General features: G+C 42.0%; 1 protein-coding gene across 1 annotated transcript in view; it reads left to right on the top strand.

Moving 5' to 3' along the window:
* The window catches only part of CCNC (cyclin C), an 84,131-nt gene that overhangs the window by 20,486 nt on the left and 41,691 nt on the right, over positions 1 to 21,954 (top strand). Inside the window, exons 2-5 of the mRNA XM_077289667.1 lie at positions 694 to 800; positions 5,611 to 5,695; positions 7,202 to 7,271; positions 7,686 to 7,737. Coding sequence (XP_077145782.1) covers positions 694 to 800; positions 5,611 to 5,695; positions 7,202 to 7,271; positions 7,686 to 7,737 — 314 coding nt within the window. The remainder of the gene's footprint in view (positions 1 to 693; positions 801 to 5,610; positions 5,696 to 7,201; positions 7,272 to 7,685; positions 7,738 to 21,954) is intronic.

Below are 21,954 nucleotides of genomic sequence, written 5' to 3' on the forward strand. Positions count from 1 at the left end.
GCATACGCTGCGTCACAGGTCGTGAAGGCACAGACTTTCATGACGCAGCGTATGCGTCAAAGGTCGTTAAGGGGTTAAAGGGGAACCTGTCAGCAGGATTGTGCTCAGTAACCTACACACAGTGTCAGGTCGGCGCCGTTATACTGATTACAATGACACCTGGGTGATGAAATCCGTCTTGTGGTTGTTGTGTAACCTATATTTGTAGTTTTCAGTTAATGAGATCCTCGTGCTCCGGGCGGCCTGTGGGCGGGTCTTCGTGCTGCGGGGTGGCCTGTGGTGCGGGGGTCTTCATGTGGTGCTCTGCTTACATATTTATACTTAGGACAGGTCACTGATCCCTCACTGACCTACCTCCTATTTTACATAATGCATATAATAGTGTTGGCTTAGAAAAATTGTAACTTCAGCAAAATGGCTTTGGCGCAGTAGTATTGATCGCTTGCTGATAGACGCTACTGTGCAAGCGCTGCCGCCATTTTGCTGCAGACACAGTTTTACAATACAAGCACAGGATTGACGGGAAAACTTTAGTCCAGCTACACAACTCCCCTGTGGAAACCAGGTAGGGACTTCTTGTCTATATAGTTCTTCCTATCCAAGTCGTTTTGGTTACCGTAGGGCATCTTCACACCTGGCCGTCTTCGGGGAATACACTTATATTCAGCCATACTTGGGCTTTTGTTTTCCCAGCTTGCAATGGATACTGGATAAACAAGATTTATTAAAGGAACGACAAAAAGACTTAAAATTCTTAAGTGAGGAAGAGTATTGGAAGCTGCAGATTTTTTTTACAAACGGTAAGCAGTTTAATGTTTGTTTTTTTTTCTTTTGCAGGAGCATGAAGGTAATCTCCTGCTATCTTTTAGGAGTCTCATTATTGATTATGACTTCTTTTGTGATGGATCTGGTTGACTTTAAGGGTATGTGTCCACGATCCACGCTTTGGACGCAGCAGATACCCCACTCCGCCCATAGCACTGCCCCCTTTTGTACGCGCATGATTCTGCCTGTGTCCGTTGAACACATGTGGAATCATCGCGTCATATACATAGACTTTGTTATTTATCTAGCGGAGACTGAGCGTCTCCGCTAGATAAATAGATATGCTGCGGTCTGGAAAGACGCGCCGCATGTCCAGTTACGCAGGTCTGCCATCTGCGTTTTTGTACGTAAGCATAGCTTCATGTGGTGCGCGGCTTACATTATCATACTGATGGCTTATGACAGGTCACTGATCCATTTTTTACATGCTGTATTATATTTGCTCATGCCAGTGTCGGCCCCTGTGCAGTAGCATAATTCAGAATGTGATAGTTGCTACTGCGCAGGCGCCATTTTGCTAGAGGGGGGGAAAAAACTTTTGTCTACACCAAGATGGCGCCGGATCAATATCGGACATTTCTCAGTGATTTTGCATGGATCACTTGATTCACAAGAAAATCACGGAAATGTGAACCGCTCCATAGACTGTCATAAACACAAGTGCTATGTGTGAAATAAAGGGATAGCTCTCGTGCTTGAAAAACTGATGAATGGGGCCTTAGTCTTTGTCTACCTACAGTGGGTTTGGAAAGTATTCAGACCCCTTTACATTTTTCACTTTGCTTCATTGCAGCCATTTGGTAAATTCAAAAAAGTTCATTTTTTTTCTCATTAATGTATACTTTGCACCCCTTCTTGACTGAAAAAGAACAAATGTAGAAATTTTTGCATATTTATTAAAAAAGAAAAACTGAAATATCACATGGTCATAAGTATTCATACCCTTTGCTCAGTATTGCGTAGATGCACCCTTTTGAGCTAGTACAGCCATGAGTCTTCTTGGGAATGATGCAACAAGTTTTCACACCTGGATTTGGGGATCCTCTGCCATTCTTCCTTGCAGATCCTCCCCAGTTCCCTCAGGTTGGATGGTGAACGTTGGTGGACAGCCATTTTCAGTAGGGTTGAGCGAAACGGGTCGTGCATTTTCATAAGTCGCCGACTTTTGGCAAAGTCGGCGTCTCATGAAACCCGACCCGATCCCTGTGCGGGGTCGGCCATGCGGTACGCGATCTTGGTGGGAAAGTCGTGTTTCGTATGACGCGTTTAGCGCCATTTTTTCAGCCAATGAATGAGTGTTGGCAGAGTGATGACATAGGTCTTAGGGGAGTGAACGCCTATCGTCATGTTATCGCTTGTGCGCAGTAGGGATTTGGAATGTGCAATACGAAATTTTCTGTGGAGAGAGAGAGAGAGATTGATTTCCTTCATTGGGTTTCGTGTTTCGGCCGAAACCCGACTTTTCACGGTGGTCGGCCGATTTCACTCGACTCGACTTTTAAGACAGTCGGGTTTCACAAAACCCGACTAGACCCTAAAAAACTAAAGGTCGCTCAACCCTAATTTTCAGGTCTCCCAGAGATGCTCAATTGGGTTTAGGTCAGGGATCTGGCTGGGCCAGTCAAGAATGGTCACAGAGTTGTTCCGAAGCCACTCCTTTGTTATTTTAGCTGTGTGCTTAGGGTTATTGTCTTGTTGGAAGGTGAACCTTCGGCCAAGTCTGAGGGAGGTCCAGAGCACTCTGGAAGATGTTTTCATCCAGGATATCTCTGTACTTGGCCGCATTCATGTTTCCTTCAATGGCAACCAGTCGTTCTGTCCCTGCAGCTGAAAAACACCCCCATAGCATGATGCTGCCACCACCATGTTTCACTGTTGGGATTGTATTGGGCAGGCGATGAGCAGTGCCTGGTGTTCTTCACGCATACTGCTTAGAATTATCGCCAAAAAGGTCTATCCTCATCTCATCAGACCAGAGAATCTTATTTTTCATAATCTGGGAGTTCTTCAAGTGTTTGTTTGGTTTTTTTGTTTGTTTTTTAGCAAACTCTATGAGGGATTTCATATGTCTTGCACTTCTGTCAGGCCACTCTGCTATAAAGGCCCGACTGGTGGAAGGCTGCAGTGATAGCTGACTTTGTGGAACTTTCTCCCATCTCCCTACTGCATCTCTGGAGCTCAGCCACAGTGATCTTGGGGTTCTTCTTTACCTTTCTCACCAAGGCTCTTCTCCCGCAATTGCTCAGTTTTTCTGGATGGCCAGGTCTAGGAAGACTTCTGGTGGTCCCAAACTTCTTCCATTTAAGGATTATGAAGGCCACTGTGCTCTTACTAACCTTGAGTACTGAAGCAATTCTTTTGTAGCCTTGGCCAGATCTGTGCCTTGCCACAATTCTGTCTCTGAGCTCCTTGGTCAGTTCCTTTGACCTCATGATTCTTATTTGGTCTGACATGCACTGTGAGCTGGGAGGTCTTAGGGTACCGTCACACAGTGCAATTTTGATCGCTACGACGGTACGATTCGTGACGTTCTAGCGATATCGTTACGATATCGCAGTGTCTGACACGCAGCAGCGATCAGGGATCCTGCTGAGAATCGTACGTCGTAGCAGATCGTATGGAACTTTCTTTCGTCGCTTGATCACCCGCTGACATCGCTGGATCGTTGTGTGTGACAGCGATCCAGCGATGCGTTCGCTGGTAACCAGGGTAAACATCGGGTAACTAAGCGCAGGGCCGCGCTTAGTAACCCGATGTTTACCGTGGTTACCAGCGTAAAAGTAAAAAAAAACAAACCGTACATGCTCACCATCTGATGTCCGTCAGGTCTCTTGCCGTCCGCTTCCCGCTCTGACTGTCTGCCGGCCGGAAAGTGAGAGCAGATCATAGCGGTGACGTCGCCGCTGCTCTCTGCTCTCACTGTACGGCCGGATCTGTCAGAGCAGGAAGCGGACGGCAAGGGACCGGACGGACATCAGATGGTGAGCATGTACGGTTTGTTTTTTTTTACTTTTACGCTGGTAACCACGGTAAACATCGGGTTACTAAGCGCGGCCCTGCGCTTAGTAACCCGATGTTTACCCTGGTTACCCGGGGACTTCGGCATCGCTCCAGCGCCGTGATTGCAACGTGTGACCGCAGTCTACGACGCTGGAGCGATAATCATACGATCGCTGCGACGTCACGGATCGTGCCGTCGTAGCGATCAAAATTGCACTGTGTGACGGTACCCTTATATAGACAGGTGTGTGCCTTTCCAAATCAAGTCCTATCAGTTTAATTAAACACAGCTGGACTCCAATGAAGGAGTAGAAGCATCTCAAGGAGGATCACAAGGAAATGGACAGCATGTGATTTAAATATGAGTGTCTGAGCAAAGGGTCTGAATACTTACGACCATGTGAAATTTGTTTTTCTGTATTTGCAAAAATTTCTACATTTCTGGGGTTTCTTTCGGTCAAGATGGGGTGCAGAGTATACATTAATGTGAAAAAAATGAACTTTTTTGAATTTTTCAAATGGCTGCAATGAAAGAGTGAAAATTTTTAAAGGGGTGTGAATACTTTTCATACCCACTGTATATATTGCCTAGCATGTGTTGCGCTTACTTCCACTTGATATAGATACAGATCACCAGCCTCTGATGAATCACGGCAGTGACTGTAAATGGGGAGTGTGTCGGGTTAGGCTTCTTTCACACTTCAGTTTTTTGGCGTCAGTCACTTCCGACATAATGACGGATCGACGGATCCGTCACAATAGTTGAAAAAACGGATGTAACGGATCCGTTTTTTTGACGGATCCGTTACTCGGGGGTTGTATATACTTTTTGGAGCATGCGCAATTGAAAAAAATTGAAAAAACGGATTGGGGCGACGGATCCGCCGAAATGACGGTCGCGACGGATCCGTCGCCCATAGGTGGCCATTCTATGAAATGACGGACGCGACGGATCCGTCGCGATCCGCCATTTCAACGCAGACAAAAAACGTTGCAATGACCGTCAATGTCTAGATGACGTCCGCCAAATTTTGACGGATCCGTCGCATGACGGATGGAACGGACGACCATCCGTCACAATCCGTCGCTAATGCAAGTCTATGGGGAAAATAACGGATCCGTCACAAAAAAAACGGATCCGTTATTTGAGGAAAATGGCGGATTTAGACTGACGCCAAACAACTGAAGTGTGAAAGAGGCCTAAGATATAAAAACGTGTTTTAATTTTACTTATTTTTTCTTTAGTAAACGTTTGACTTTATTTTTTTTTTTATTTACTCTCACTACTTCACAATTGGATCTTCAGTATGCCAAAGCTAAGTAACCTCTTACTAGCAACCTTGAACAGCAGGTTTATAGCGGCAGCAGGCCTGGAGGACTTTATTGAGCCTTTGGCTGTCATGGCAACATAACGGTGCCCTGAAGTTGCTTTGTGGGGTGACAGACATGTGTCAATAGCCCTAGGACTCCCATGGTGATCGCACTATCTCACCTTTGAGCCATGCAATCATCCTGAATTAACAATACATCTAGGTTTGCAAAAAACACTTTTAGAATATATTTATATGAAGTTGATTTGTGGGATAAAGAAGTATTCCGGCTCTGCATTTGGGGTACAAGAGTTGCATTCTGTAGATGTGTGAGCAGCCCCCCTTATATCCTGAAAGCAGGAGTGAGCGGAGTTGAAATAACTCTTTAAATCACACATTGTAATGTCCTTATAGCATGCAGTGTTTTCTTTGTTGTGTGACATTCTGTTTTATTCTTATGGTACTTTTATTTTAGTCATCCAAGCTTTAGGGGAACATCTTAAATTAAGACAGCAAGTCATCGCTACCGCTACTGTTTACTTTAAAAGGTTCTATGCTCGGTAAGTTTATCATCTTCATATTCCTTGTGTCTTGGTGTGTTATTCATTACTTTGACTATGGTCAGCTGAAGAATTTTAATTGCAGTCACAACAAGGATGGGTGGGGTGCTCATCTGTCAGTTGGCACCATACAAGAGACGTCTGTATTCTCACAGCAGTGTCGGTGCTCCTACCAGCCTGCCTATAAACCTTTCTGCAAGGGGTTACAAAATGTGATTTTGTGCTCGTCTCAGTTACCTGACTGTGCAGGCGGTGCACTAGAGCAGGAGTGGGGAACCTCAGGCCCACGGGCCATTTACGGCACTCGATAACATTTTCTCCGGCCCCGGGTAGATTTCCGGGGACCACAGTTCTTGGGCAGGCAGTTGTGTTTGATAGCCACCAGCCCTTTAATTTCTTTTTGCTTTTTGAGCACGTGTATGCAGCGTTCATTACTGAATGCAGTGAGGATTATGTCCTGACACCAGTGTCAGGACGTTCCTTATGGGAGGAGTTAGAACACTATTTGTACAGCCCCCTAAGGAAGGTATAAAAATCCAGATGGCCCTTGGCAGACAACAGGTTCCCCACCCCTGCACTAGAGGATGCATGGAGAAATAAGTGGTACTTCTACAGAGTTTGTCCAGTGGTTATTGTACTGAAAGCGGTGGCTCTTAAATTGTTACAATAGGAACAAAAATACTGTCATAGATAATCAAAGGAATAAAGTTACCGGTAATTAAAAACAGCATAAAGTCTTCAATATAAAATAAGGAAATATTTTATTCTCGTCCATTTTGTCCCTGTCATTTCATCTTTTCCTAATTTATAACTTTATTCCTGTTGGTCTTCTGCTTACTAGTGATGAGCGAATATACTCATTACTCTAGATTTCCCGAGCACACTCGGGTGTCCGAGTATTTTTTAGTGCTCAGAGATTTAGTTTTTTTCGCTGCAGCTGAATGATTTACATCTGTTACACTGCTTGATTACATGTGGGGATTCCCTAGCAACCAGGCAACCCCCACATGTACTTATGCTGGTTAACAGATGTAAATCATTTCGCTGCGGCAAGAAAAACTAAATCTCCGAGCACTAAAAAATACTCGGAGGACACCCGAGCATGCTCGAGAAATCTCGAGTAACCAGTATATTCGCTCATCACTACTGTTTTTACCTTTTTCTGAAGCATTCACATCCTGGATACCCCCCATGTAACTGCTCTTCATCACTACCAGTCACGCTCTGCAACCCCATTCCTCCCTGCTGATCCTTTTGGGTCAGGGGTAACGTCCCATATACACCAAGTGATGAATGCACACCGGATAAGGTATTAAAATGTCTCCTGAAATGTAACTACACCACTTACCTGGGCAAGCTTTCATGGTTGAGCTGGATGGAAGTAAGCTGTACTGAAAAATAAAAATCATTAATGCAATATGTGGATACTCAGTAACAAATTGCTTGCCTTTATATCATTTTAGTAAGTGTATCCTTTTTTTTTTTTTTTTTTTTTTTCTTCCTCAGGTATTCTTTAAAAAGTATAGACCCTGTATTAATGGCACCTACCTGTGTCTTTTTAGCATCCAAAGTAGAGGTAAGGTAAAAAATATGAATGCACGTAACACATGTGCATCCGCAGTATGGCCCTGATTCATCAAGATCGCTATTGTTCACACCAGTCTTGTTGAGGGTGCCCGATTCATTAAGAGGCACAAAAACTGGAGTAAGATCTGTGATATTGGATGTTCCATGATATGTCATGAATTAGATGACCCCCGTCCTGCTCCAGCTCTGTCCATTTTGATGCACAAACGACAAAAGTCGCAACATTTTTTTTTGCGCAACCTCGCATTGTGCAAAAATATTGCTACTTTTCAAAATCTTTTACACCAGAAAAGTGTAAACATTATGATGAATTGGGGCCTCAATGCTCTTTAGTTCCTATCAACATATTGTGATGTAGCTTTTATGGGGCTTGTTTAGAATAATGCTTTTCTTTCCATTTCAGGAATTTGGTGTTGTTTCAAACACAAGGTTAATCTCTGCTGCTACGTCTGTATGTAAGTACTAGCTGTTTCCAGCCAGCTAACGCTCGGCATACTCATTGCTATCTAATTAACGGTGCTAGTGATTAAAGTAAATAATGCCAACATTCAATAGTGCTTACACAGGTGGTAAATTAACTTAAAATGAAGTTAATAGCAATAATAATCATTAAAAATCTGAATAATACTAATACATTTTATTCACAGTGTAAAATCAAAAACAAACTGGATAGTAAGATGTACGTTTTTTATTCATTCCAGCATCTAAACAAATTTCATAACGAAACATAAATTATGTTAAAATTTCTGTGTAATCACAATTAAATTGTGGGGATGGAGCCTCGTGTGGTAATGTGGTGGGGGGCGGGATTATGTGTGGTGATGTGGTGGGGGGCGGAGCTACTGTGCAGAGGGCGGGATTAGTGAGTGTGATGTGGTGGGGGGCGGGATTGTGTGTGGTGATGTGGGGGGGTGGGATTGTGTGGTAATGGGGTGGGAGGCGTTATTATGTGTGGTGATGTGGTGGGAGTGGGATTGTGTGTGGTGATGTGGGGGCGGAGCTGCTGTGCAGGGGGGCGGGATTAGCGAGTAATCACGATGATAGAGATATATATATATATATATATATATATATATATATATATATATATATATATATACATACATACATACATACATACATACATACATACATACATACATACATACATACATACATACATACATACATACATACATACATACACACACATACATACACTCACCGGCCACTTTATTAGGTACACCATGCTAGTAACGGGTTGGACCCCTTTTGCCTTCAGAACTGCCTCAATTCTTCGTGGCATAGATTCAACAAGGTGCTGGAAGCATTCCTCAGAGATTTTGGTCCATATTGACATGATGGCATCACACAGTTGCCGCAGATTTGTCGGCTGCACATCCCAAAGATGCTCCATACAAGGCAGGATGGATCCATGCTTTCATGTTGTTTACGCCAAATTCTGACCCTACCATCCGAATGTCGCAGCAGAAATCGAGACTCATCAGACCAAGCAACGTTTTTCCAATCTTCTACTGTCCAATTTCGATGAGCTTGTGCAAATTGTAGCCTCAGTTTCCTGTTCTTAGCTGAAAGGAGTGGTACCCGGTGTGGTCTTCTGCTGCTGTAGCCCATCTGCCTCAAAGTTCGACGCACTGTGCGTTCAGAGATGCTCTTAGGCCTACCTTGGTTGTAACGGGTGGCGATTTGAGTCACTGTTGCCTTTCTATCAGCTCGAACCAGTCTGCCCATTCTCCTCTGACCTCTGGCATCAACAAGGCATTTCCGCCCACAGAACTGCCGCTCACTGGATTTTTTTTCTTTTTCGGGCCATTCTCTGTAAACCCTAGAGATGGTTGTGCGTGAAAATCCCAGTAGATCTGCAGTTTCTGAAATACTCAGACCAGCCCTTCTGGCACCAACAACCATGCATATATATAATTTTATATTATAGATAGATTCATTGGCGACCATTACAGGGGTGGAGAGTAATCAGAGGTCCTGAAAACTGCTACAAATAGGGATCCCAGTGCATCTGTACATTACACAATGACATCTATTTCAGTGTAAGCATGTAATGCTTTAGTATGAGGTCTAATCACAGGGTTCCCAGTAGAAAGTCTCTTTTGTGACTAGCTTATGTGGGCACCCTTATGTAAAAAGCTGTTGTCCCATTGCAAGATGAAATGATATCTGTGGAGCATACAGCAGTATAAGTTAAAAATGGTTATCTGGGACTTTTATGTATGGGACTAAGAGCAAACTACCTGCCTGTTCTGCCCAGCACCAATCTCTGCTGGCTCAGAGTGGTCATGCCGGAGATTTCTCCTGCTTCCAGTGTCATCACTTCAACAGCAGCGTCTTCTCTTCCGCTGTGCTCTGTTGATGGGGTGATTCTGATTGACAGCTATCTGGTCGCTGCCTAAGGCCTTTCACACGTCCTGGTGATTCCTGTATAGGAAAAATAAGTACTGGTGAGATCTGTGGTCCTTGTCCGTGTGACATCCGTGTATCTGTTTTCTGTACGTGTGTCACATCTGTGTGTCTGTGTAACACGTACAAGGGCCTTGGAAAAGCAGTACAGTTCGCACTGATTCAAGACGCTGGTTGCTGAAGGCAGCTGTATTCATTGTCGCCTGGTCTCCCTGAGATTAGGCAACCAGGCGACAATGGTGAGGTTGTATTAAGCAGCAGCTGTGTAAGGCTACGTTCACATTTGCATACCGGGGCTTTGCGGACTGCTACGTACTTACTCCCTGAAGCTCAGCCCACTTCCGCACTGCTTCTGTTTAGGTCTGCCTACTTCTGCATGCATCCTGCGTACCTATCTTTAACATTATGTACGCAGTACATGAGGATGTATGTGGATGCGTCGTTTTGACGTGCCCGCTGACTGCACGGGAACACAACTTGTTGCGTCCCCGTGCAGTGGGCAGGCGCGTCAAAATGACACATCCGCATGTCCTGCGTACCCAATGTTAAAGACCGGTACGCAGGACGCATGCAGAAGTAGGCGGACCTAAACAGAAGCAGTGCGGAAGTGGGCGGAGCTTCAGGGAGGAAGTAATCAGCCGTCCGCAAAGCCCCGGTACGCAAGTGTGCTCGTAGCGTAACTCCTGTGTAAAATAAAGAATTTAAATTATGGGCCCCTGCATAATTTTCATAACCAGCAGAGGGAAAGCCCATGGCTGGGGGCTGATGTTAATAATATGGGAAAAGGGACAATATCCAAAAGGTTCCCAGGCTATTAATAACAGCTCACAACTGTGTGCGTATCCTTTACTGGTGAATTTATGGGGGACCCCAGAAAAAGACGTAGGGTCCCCCTATAATTCATACCAGCAAAGGCTAAACAGACAGCTGTGGGTTGATATAAATAGCCTGGGAAAGGGCCAGAAATATTGCCACTCCGCTCCTCAGACTACCAACAGCCCTCAAGCCGTCCCAGAAGTGGTGCATCCATAAGGTGCACCAAATCTGGTGCTTAGCCTTTCTCTTCCCACGTTACATGTCGTGGTGGCAAGTGGGATAATAGAGTTGGGGTTGATGTCGGCTTTGTATGGATAGCTGACATCAAGCTCAGGGGTTAGTAATGGAGAGGCAGCTATAGGAAGCCCCCATTACTAACCACATAGTAAGTTTTGAAATCAACACTGCAAGAATAAAAATGCTTATTTTTAATTAAAACAAAACACATTTATTTTAAAAATAATAAACAAAGTTGTGCTCGCCTTTTATGCCTAAAATCCATTGAAGCCCACGTCTCCTGTAAAAGGAAAAAAAAAAAAAAAACAATCAAAAAATAATACATAACCAAATCCCTCACCGGTCCAACATGAAGATAATCCATACTGTCCCATGCCGTAATCCATCTCTGCGACATCTGGTTTATAAACTGAATGATGGCATGAGGTCACCATTCAGGCTGAAAACCAGGGGACAATGAGCTTATCACCGGTCACTGAATCTGCTTTCCCACGGGCGGTTCACTGTGAGCTGGGACGATGAACTGCAGTGACGTCAATAACATCACTGCTAGCACTGTGTTATCAATGTGCAAGTGTTTGGCATGCATTTTGAAGCATCCATAAGTGGGAAGAGCAAGGCTAACCTCATCTTGCCGTGTTGTGGTGACAAGTGGGGTAATTGCTGCCTGAGTTGGCACAACTCATCCTTGTGCAACAGGCAGATATTTAGCAACTACCTGCCTGTTAGTCCTTGGCTCCAAACACAAAAATAAGTATTGGCTAGCCCCTTTTACTGCAACTATAGCCTTAAAAAAAAAATGACAATTTGCCTTCATGCTGAGTCTGGTTGGTGGTGAGAGATATCTAACGTATCATTTCTATTTGATATTCTGTTTCATATGATGGCCATTACTTGTTATAGTTTGGCATGTATATCTATATATAATTTAACCACCTTTCTTGGGTTCATCTTTATACGGCTTTGATTGTATCTTGACCTTCTACAGTCATGGCTGAAAGTTGTTGGCATCTTTGAAATTGTTCCAGAAAATGAAGTGTTTATCCTAGAAAATTATTGCAATTACAGTGCTGACCACCATTATTGACACCCCTTCATTTTTTTCATAGACTGTACAGTATCTTCAGAAATAAATGAGAATGTACCATAGTTATATCCTCAGGATTTTTTAATTAATGGTCCTAAGTAATAAAACAATAAAACATTGTTTTTCAACTTAACGTATTTTTCGGACTATAAGACACACCGGACTATAAGACGCACCCAGGTTTTAGAGGTGGAAAATAAGGAAAAAAAATATTTGAAGCAAAATATGTGGTAAAATATTTAATAACGTAAATAACATACTATTATATGTGGTGGTGTTATATACAAAAGTATGTTACGTTGGAAGCTATGGGTAGAAGATTGTGCTACGGGACCTGTATGGTATCTGTAAAGTACTGTATGAAGACGCTGGAGGGTGGGTATAAGAATGGAGGCACAGGGCTTATAATTAAAGCGTTCATATGGAGTGAAAGAAAAATGCGGCACTCACCCTGTAGTTGCTGTGCTTACGTGTTCTTTATTGGATAAGAAAAAATTAATATCAAACGTCCATTAGGACTGCAGATGAGCGAGAGGGTGCGGGAGTGTGGACGACGGCCGTTTCGCACCAAATGTGCTTCGACGGGTCCAGGTGATCAATTACTATACGTCATTTCCTTATAAAGGTTTTCGGACGAAAGTGGAAAAGTGCAGATTACAACATACATAAAATGCTAAAAAATTAGTAGAAAAGTGATACACTGCTATGGTGACAATATAATACACTGTTCGGTGAAAATTTACAATATAATAGTAATAGATACTCATTTTTCCTATACAGACTGTTATACCTATGTATTTTTATATCTTTATATCTTTATATAATATATTTAATATCAAATAACTGGACCTTGTTATGCATTATAATATTGTCTAGAAGCTAGCACAAAATATAGCTGCTATTTTTATAAGAAGACTGACATATCTAGTCTGTCGTTTAGTCCAATAGGACCCTGCGCATTGGTATTCAAGATCCATCTAGCTTCTTTCTGTAAAAGCAGTCTATTCTGGTCCCCTCCCTGTGGAGGCATTTTCACAATCTCTAAACCAGCAAATTTTAATAGATTCGGATTTGAATTATGCATCTCTTTCATGTGATTAATTAACCTTAAACAGCCTTTCTCAGTTGTTACGGAGTTGTAATGTTCTTTGAAACGTGTTACCATCGGTCTGATTGTTTTTCCTATATAAAAATATGAACATGGACAAAACAAAACATAAATTACAAATCTACTTTTGCAGTAAATAAAATCTCGGACTCTATGTGTGACAGAACCAACTTTGATCGGATTATCTGTGATGTGAAGATGACAGAATCTGTAATTACCGCATCGGTAATTTCCCACAGAGGAACTACTTGTTAGCCAGTTTTTCTTTCTGGATGACAACATTCTATTGTGTACCAAGAGATCTGACAGATTATGCGATCTTCTGTAAGCAAATTTGGGCATATTTTTATGTATATGAGATAGATCTCTATCTGACTGTAATATGTGCCAGTTTTTACGTATAGCAGCATATATTGTATTGTCCAAGTTGCTATGTTTAAAACAGAACGAAAATCTTTCCTCATTTGTATTTTCAGATATAGTTTTTCTTTTTCTCTTGGATAAAAGATCTGTTTGTGAGAGATTACCGATGCGGTTTTCAGCCTCCTTCAGAATTTGTGTGGGATAGCCTCTCTGCATAAAACGTGATTTTAATTCATTAATTTGTTCCTTAAAAGTATGATTATCATTATTAATTTTTCGTAGTCTAGCCATTTGGCTAAAAGGGAGTCCTCTTTTTGTGTGAACTGGATGTGCACTATCAAAGTGTAGCAAACTATTAGTTGCTGAAGGTTTTTTAAAAACTTTAGTTTTTATTTCTCCCTCTATGATATCTATTTTCACGTCTAGGAACTCTAGGCTGTTGGCTCCATAACAAGATGTAAATTGCATGTTATCTGTATTACAGGAATTTAGATATGAGACAAAGTTATTGAATTCCGCCTCTCCCCCGTCCCAAATTATGAAGATGTCATCCACGAATCTTAGAAATAAACGGATGTGTCCAAGAAAAGGGTTATTAATATTGTTAATATATGTATCTTCAAAAACTGCTAGAAAGAGGTTAGCGTATGTACATGCGGTGGGCGTACCCATTGCAGTCCCGACTAGTTGTTTGTACCATTGGTCCATGAATTTAAATGAATTGTGAGATAGAATAAATTCTAAGCTTTCTAAAATGAAGGCACTTATTAATGGATCAGTATCCCCATTGTGAAGAATTTTTTCAATAGCTGCAATACCTTTGTTTTGAGGTATCCGTGTATATAGGCTTACGACATCTATTGATGTCAATGCAAAAGTACATTGCCAGTCTATGTCCTTTAACGCGAGGATAAACTCCCCTGAATCTTTAATATATGAAGGGATTGTTGGTAATAACGGTTTTAAAACCCAATCTATATAATGAGATAGTGATTCTGTTATTGAATTAATCCCGGATATTATTGGACGTCCCGGCGGTTCTTTCATGGACTTATGTACTTTTGGTAAACTGTACCAATGGGGATATTGCGGGGATTCAGGCAATAAGCTTTCAGCACGTTTTTTAGATAACACCCCCTTTTCTACATGTTTTCTTAACAAAGATCTTAGTTTCGTTAAATATTTCTGGGTTGGGTTATTGGGCAGTGGGCAATAAGTAACTGGATCATTTAATTGTGTCAGGGCTTCTTTAATGTAATAATCTTTATCTAACACAACAATGTTGCCTCCTTTATCTGCCCTTCTGATAACAATATCTTCCCATTAATGGGTACATAAGTCCATGAAAGAACCGCCGGGACGTCCAATAATATCCGGGATTAATTCAATAACAGAATCACTATCTCATTATATAGATTGGGTTTTAAAACCGTTATTACCAACAATCCCTTCATATATTAAAGATTCAGGGGAGTTTATCCTCGCGTTAAAGGACATAGACTGGCAATGTACTTTTGCATTGACATCAATAGATGTCGTAAGCCTATATACACGGATACCTCAAAACAAAGGTATTGCAGCTATTGAAAAAATTCTTCACAATGGGGATACTGATCCATTAATAAGTGCCTTCATTTTAGAAAGCTTAGAATTTATTCTATCTCACAATTCATTTAAATTCATGGACCAATGGTACAAACAACTAGTCGGGACTGCAATGGGTACGCCCACCGCATGTACATACGCTAACCTCTTTCTAGCAGTTTTTGAAGATACATATATTAACAATATTAATAACCCTTTTCTTGGACACATCCGTTTATTTCTAAGATTCGTGGATGACATCTTCATAATTTGGGACGGGGGAGAGGCGGAATTCAATAACTTTGTCTCATATCTAAATTCCTGTAATACAGATAACATGCAATTTACATCTTGTTATGGAGCCAACAGCCTAGAGTTCCTAGACGTGAAAATAGATATCATAGAGGGAGAAATAAAAACTAAAGTTTTTAAAAAACCTTCAGCAACTAATAGTTTGCTACACTTTGATAGTGCACATCCAGTTCACACAAAAAGAGGACTCCCTTTTAGCCAAATGGCTAGACTACGAAAAATTAATAATGATAATCATACTTTTAAGGAACAAATTAATGAATTAAAATCACGTTTTATGCAGAGAGGCTATCCCACACAAATTCTGAAGGAGGCTGAAAACCGCATCGGTAATCTCTCACAAACAGATCTTTTATCCAAGAGAAAAAGAAAAACTATATCTGAAAATACAAATGAGGAAAGATTTTCGTTCTGTTTTAAACATAGCAACTTGGACAATACAATATATGCTGCTATACGTAAAAACTGGCACATATTACAGTCAGATAGAGATCTATCTCATATACATAAAAATATGCCCAAATTTGCTTACAGAAGATCGCATAATCTGTCAGATCTCTTGGTACACAATAGAATGTTGTCATCCAGAAAGAAAAACTGGCTAACAAGTAGTTCCTCTGTGGGAAATTACCGATGCGGTAATTGCAGATTCTGTCATCTTCACATCACAGATAATCCGATCAAAGTTGGTTCTGTCACACATAGAGTCCGAGATTTTATTTACTGCAAAAGTAGATTTGTAATTTATGTTTTGTTTTGTCCATGTTCATATTTTTATATAGGAAAAACAATCAGACCGATGGTAACACGTTTCAAAGAACATTACAACTCCGTAACAACTGAGAAAGGCTGTTTAAGGTTAATTAATCACATGAAAGAGATGCATAATTCAAATCCGAATCTATTAAAATTTGCTGGTTTAGAGATTGTGAAAATGCCTCCACAGGGAGGGGACCAGAATAGACTGCTTTTACAGAAAGAAGCTAGATGGATCTTGAATACCAATGCGCAGGGTCCTATTGGACTAAACGACAGACTAGATATGTCAGTCTTCTTATAAAAATAGCAGCTATATTTTGTGCTAGCTTCTAGACAATATTATAATGCATAACAAGGTCCAGTTATTTGATATTAAATATATTATATAAAGATATAAAGATATAAAAATACATAGGTATAACAGTCTGTATAGGAAAAATGAGTATCTATTACTATTATATTGTAAATTTTCACCGAACAGTGTATTATATTGTCACCATAGCAGTGTATCACTTTTCTACTAATTTTTTAGCATTTTATGTATGTTGTAATCTGCACTTTTCCACTTTCGTCCGAAAACCTTTATAAGGAAATGACGTATAGTAATTGATCACCTGGACCCGTCGAAGCACATTTGGTGCGAAACGGCCGTCGTCCACACTCCCGCACCCTCTCGCTCATCTGCAGTCCTAATGGACGTTTGATATTAATTTTTTCTTATCCAATAAAGAACACGTAAGCACAGCAACTACAGGGTGAGTGCCGCATTTTTCTTTCACTCCATATGAATATCTAGTCTATTATTCTATGCTGAGCACCATATACCCTATCAGCTTGTGTTCCCTGCACAACAGTGGTTAATTTACTCAAGACTGAGAAATTTCACACACCTCTAGTGCCGTCTGACTTTTGTCTCATGGACTTATAATTAAAGCACCACTCCAGCACTGAAAAACAACACTGGAGTGCTGCTTTAATATCCCATGGGAGAACTATAACTCCCAGCATGTCCTGCAGATCCTATGGCATACTGGGAGTTATACGGTATCAAAAAATCTTTATTAAATATTTTATACATATATAGTACAAAAAAATCTCAAAGAAAGGAAAAATGACCCTAGCAAAACGCTTGGGTCCAGGTTATCAATGCATGTACCTAGTGAATATCATCATGGTAATAAAAAAGGCACTTTAAATCATAAAGGTATCAGTGCACCTTATCAGACGTAATAATTACAGAAAAAAATCTTTAAAGCCAATGTATATCAATAATTATGCTGACTCAAATGCACATATTACCACAAGAAATGAAAGTCAGATTTGTCAAAGATGCCTATCATGACAAAAAGGTCCCTGGTGCTGCCATAGTGACATTGCACACAAAACTGAGAGACAATACCTTTAATGCTTACCCATGATGTGAGAAGAAAGATGCCCAGGAGCCAAGCACACCCCCTCTGACGCGCGGTGTCTGCAGGACCTGTGATAATGTCATGAAGAGGGAGGGCTCTGTGCTGTTATATGATGCTCCAGCCCGCACTCTTCATGACCTCACACAGGTCCTGTACGGGAGCACTCAGCATCAGTAGGATCCCGGCTGTGCTGTCAGGTATGCGGCGATCCCTCCTGTGGCACCCTGCTCCTGCCCCATCCTCCACCGGACACACGATCTCCCCAGCTGCTGCAGGAATCCGGCGCTGGGAAAACCATGTGTGTCCGCTGTTTAAGTGAAGGAATATTCATTTGCTGCTCCACGCTCACTGCTCGGTGCTGACAGGTGTGCGGGGAAGCGGCTAATGAATGTTCCTTCACTTTAAACCTCAGGACCACGTGGCTTCCCCAGCGCCGGAATCCTGCAGGGGAGACATTTTCCTGCCTCCTGGGAGTGCGATCCCACTCCGCCGCTGCCCCCTCCCCACATGTTACATTTGGACCATAAGACGCATCCCACACTTTTCTCCCAAATTTGGAGGAAAAAAAGTGCGTCTCATGGTCCGAAAATAGCACATGTTGCAATTTCAAGGAAGAAACAGAATAAACAGCATGTGCAGCAATAAAGGCACCCCCTAATTAATACTTGGTTGCACACCCTTTGGCATTGATTTACAGCCGCCAAATATTTCTTGTAGCCATCTTTAGGCTATGTGCACACGTTGTGGATCTTGATGCGTTTTTGGACACGCGGAATTGCATAAAATCCGCAGTGTAGTGCACAACCAATGTTTAGTCAATGGGAATTTGAGAATTTGTGTGTACGTGCTGCAGAAAAATACGCGCGGATTTGCAGCCTTTTATTTTCCGCAGCATGTAAATTATTTTTGCGGATCTGCAGTGTTTCTGCACCCATTGACTACCATTGAGTCAGGCAAGCCTGCAGCAAAACTGCAGGTTTAAAATATCTGCGGTTTTGCTGCGGAGTTGCGTGCGAGAAACGCAGATTGGGAGGAGGAAGAGTGTGTGGGCAGAGATGATGTGCGGGGCTGTTTGTGTGTGAGCGGGTCTGTATGTAGGCAGGCATTGTCCGATGGGACTGCTAGTCACATCTGGCTATGCCTGCTACAGTGACAGCTAGCAGATGGTGGGACAGTAGTAGTCCCATCATCTGGCTGCTGTGTTCCAAGTGTAAAAAAAACCAAAACAAAAAACAACAACACATATTCAGTACATACTCACCAAACAGCTAATCCCCGACGCCCTCGATCATCTGTAAAAAAAATAAATAAAATAAATAAATAAAAATAATAATAATAAACCAAAGGTATACTCCCTCTTCCGATGTAATTCATTTAATAATGAAGGGGCCTCTGGTGATGCAATGATGGCAGGTATCCTCCCGCACTGTATCACTCCGCCGTAAGAGGTCACTGGAGTTCATGCAGTCACTTGCGGCACCGCTGCATTGGAAAATTCTCATGCAGCTGTGCCGTAAAGTGCGGGCATGAACTCCAGTGAATCCTCAGTGATAACACTGCAGGAGCTGTCAGTGTGTCACTGGAGGCCGATGTGACAGCGCTACACGGGAGATCGTCATGGGATACTCGTTATTAAATGGATTACGCCGAAACCGGGAGTATACTGTTGGATTATTTTATTTATTTTTTTACAGGTGATCAAGGGCGTCTAATTGATTAGCTGTATAATAAAAATGGGAAACTGTATTTAGTGTGTGTTTTTTTTTTTTTCATTAAAAGACTTTATTCTGGCTGTTTATTTAACCCCTTAAAAACTATAGGATTAGTAATGGATAGGTGTCTTATTGACACATCTCCATTACTAAGCCGGCTTGATGTCACCTTACCATACAAAGGTGACATCAACCCCACAAATATTACCCCATATGCCACCACTACAGGGCAGTGGGAAGAGAGAGCATAAGTGCCGGAATTGGCGCATCTTAGAGATGTGCCATTTCTGGGGCGACTGTGAGCTGGTATCTGTAGCCGAGGGGGCAATATCCATGGCCCTTCCTAGGCTATTAATATCAGCCCGCAGCTGTTTGCATAGCCTTTTCTGGCTATTATAGGGGGACCCCATGTAAATTTTTTTTTTTTTTTTTTTTTTTTTTGGGGGGGGAAGGGGTTAATACCCATGGATCTTCCCAGGCTATGAATATGAGCCCGCAGCTAAATATACAGCTGCGGGCTCATATTCATAGCCTGGGAAGATCCATGGGTATTAACCCCTTCCCTGGCTATAAACATAGGGCCCCCAGTTGCTGACTTTCCCTCTCTGGCGCAGAAAATTGCGCGGGAGCCCACGCCATATTATTATTATTATTATTATATTTTTTTTAAAATAAACCGCTGTTGTGTTTAAGGCCGGGGTCACACTTGTGAGAAACTTGCACGAGTCTCGCACCTCTACCTGGCACTGCCGCTGGCACTCGTGCAGCTGCATGTAGTTCTATGCAGCTGAACGCTCCAGTCCGAATACCGAGTGCTGTGGTGCGACACTTGTGCTAGTTTCTCGCAGGTGTCACCCCGGCCTAACACAGATTTTGTGTGTCTTTATCTCTTTATGTACCATTTTATTATGTTTATTACTAAATATCGGGCTTGGTATGTATCTATCTATAGATCGCTAGTAGTGATGAGCGAATATACTCGAGATTTCCCGAGCACGCTCGGGTGTCCTCCGAGCATTTTTTCTTTAGTGCTCGGAGACTTAGTTTTCATCTCCGCAGCTGAATGATTTACATCTGTTAGGCTACTTTCACACAATTGTCTATTGTGTCACCTGCAAAAAACCCAAAAACCTCCTCTCTCTCTCTCTCTCTCTCTCTCTCTCTCTCTCTCTCTCTCTCTCTCTCTCTCTCTCTCTCTCTCTCTCTCTCTCTCTCTCTCTCTCTCTCTCTCTCTCTCTCGTATATTCGCTCATCACTAATAGTTAGATATATGCATCGATAGATCTATCATTAGATATATCTAATCTGTGTGTAAACATTATTCTTCAATGGAATATGTAAAAGAAGAGGTTGGACAAGGAAATAACATCACAATTCTTTTTTTTTTTTTTTTTTAAATATATCTTTATTTAGCTTACAAAAACGCATACAAATCCGCATCAAAAACGCATGGATTTTTAACTGTGTTTTCTGCCAAGAAATGGAGAATCTGCGCAGAAAATTCCAAAAGCAAATCCGCAACGTGTGCACATACCCTTAAGCTTCTTGCATTTCTCAGTTGGTATTTACTCCCACTCTTCCTTTGCAGTTTGTTCATGCTCTTGAATGTTTGCAGGGTTCATTTTCCCAATTGGAGATTTCAGCTCACCCCAAATATTTTCAATGGGATTGAGGTCAGAATTAATTACTGTCATTTTTAAAACTCCATTTTTTTTCTTTTTCAACCATTCCTGTGTACTTTTAGATGTGTGCTTGGGTCATTGTCTTTCTGATCTTCGACTCAAACCAAGTTTTCTTACACTGGGTAGGACATTTTGCCCTAAAATCTCTTGATAATTCTCTGATTTTATGACTGTTGTGATACGGTTAAGGCTTCCAGTACCAGCAACCCCACAGCATTATGGATCCTCCACCATGCTTAGTTGTTGGTAGGGTGTTCTTTTCCTTCATAATCTTCATTGTGCCGTCTGTAAACAAACTGTTGCTTTGCATTGCCAAAAGCTCTATTTTTGTTTCATCTGTCCAAAGAACATTTTCCCAGAAGGATTGTGGTGTCAAGTTACTCTTTGGCAAAGATCAGTCGTTCCTTTTTGTCTTTTATTCAGCTATGGTTTCTTCCTTGGCCTTCGCCCATAAAGCTCTGCTTGGATTAGTGTGCGACGTATAGTACTTGTTGAAACCTTGACCCCCAGACTGTTCCACGTTGGTCTTCAGGTCTTTGGATATTTGAAGTGGTGTTTTTTGCACCATTCGCACCAGCCTTCGAAGACCTCTTGTCAATTTTTCCTTTTTCCCCCACTTCCAGGGAGGTTCTTGACTGTTTCATGCATGGCAAACATCTTAGGCTACTTTCACACTAGCGACGTACCAACGCAAAGACGCTAGCGTTGTATTGCGGGGAGGAGGGGGCGGAGTTCCGGCCGCGCATGCGCGGTCGGAAAAGACGTTCTTGACGGTTGCGACGTGTGGCAAAACGTCGCTAATGATAGTCTATGGAGAAAAAACGTATCCTGCAAGCACTTTTGCAGGATGTGTTTTTTTCTGCAAAACGACGGATAGCGACGTGCAGTGCACGACGCTAGTGTGAAAGTAGCCTAAATAACATTGTGCACTGTTGAAAGTGGGATACCAAGATCTTTGGAGATGGCTTTATACCCTTTGGAAATCTTGTGTTTGCTAATAATAGCAGTTCTGATGTCCTCAGACATCTCCTTTTGTCTTCACCATTGTGACAAAGGAGCAGGGCCTGTTATGTGGCTTTTTAAAACACAAGTCGTCTTTCATTGGCTAATTCGTGTTACATGGGCACGACAATTAATCAAAAGTGATTCTCATCTGTGATTTGCCACAGGCGAGTCATTGTGTTTCCA

The sequence above is a fragment of the Ranitomeya variabilis genome, chromosome 2 (assembly GCF_051348905.1).
Source record: "Ranitomeya variabilis isolate aRanVar5 chromosome 2, aRanVar5.hap1, whole genome shotgun sequence".
Lineage (NCBI taxonomy): Eukaryota > Metazoa > Chordata > Amphibia > Anura > Dendrobatidae > Ranitomeya > Ranitomeya variabilis.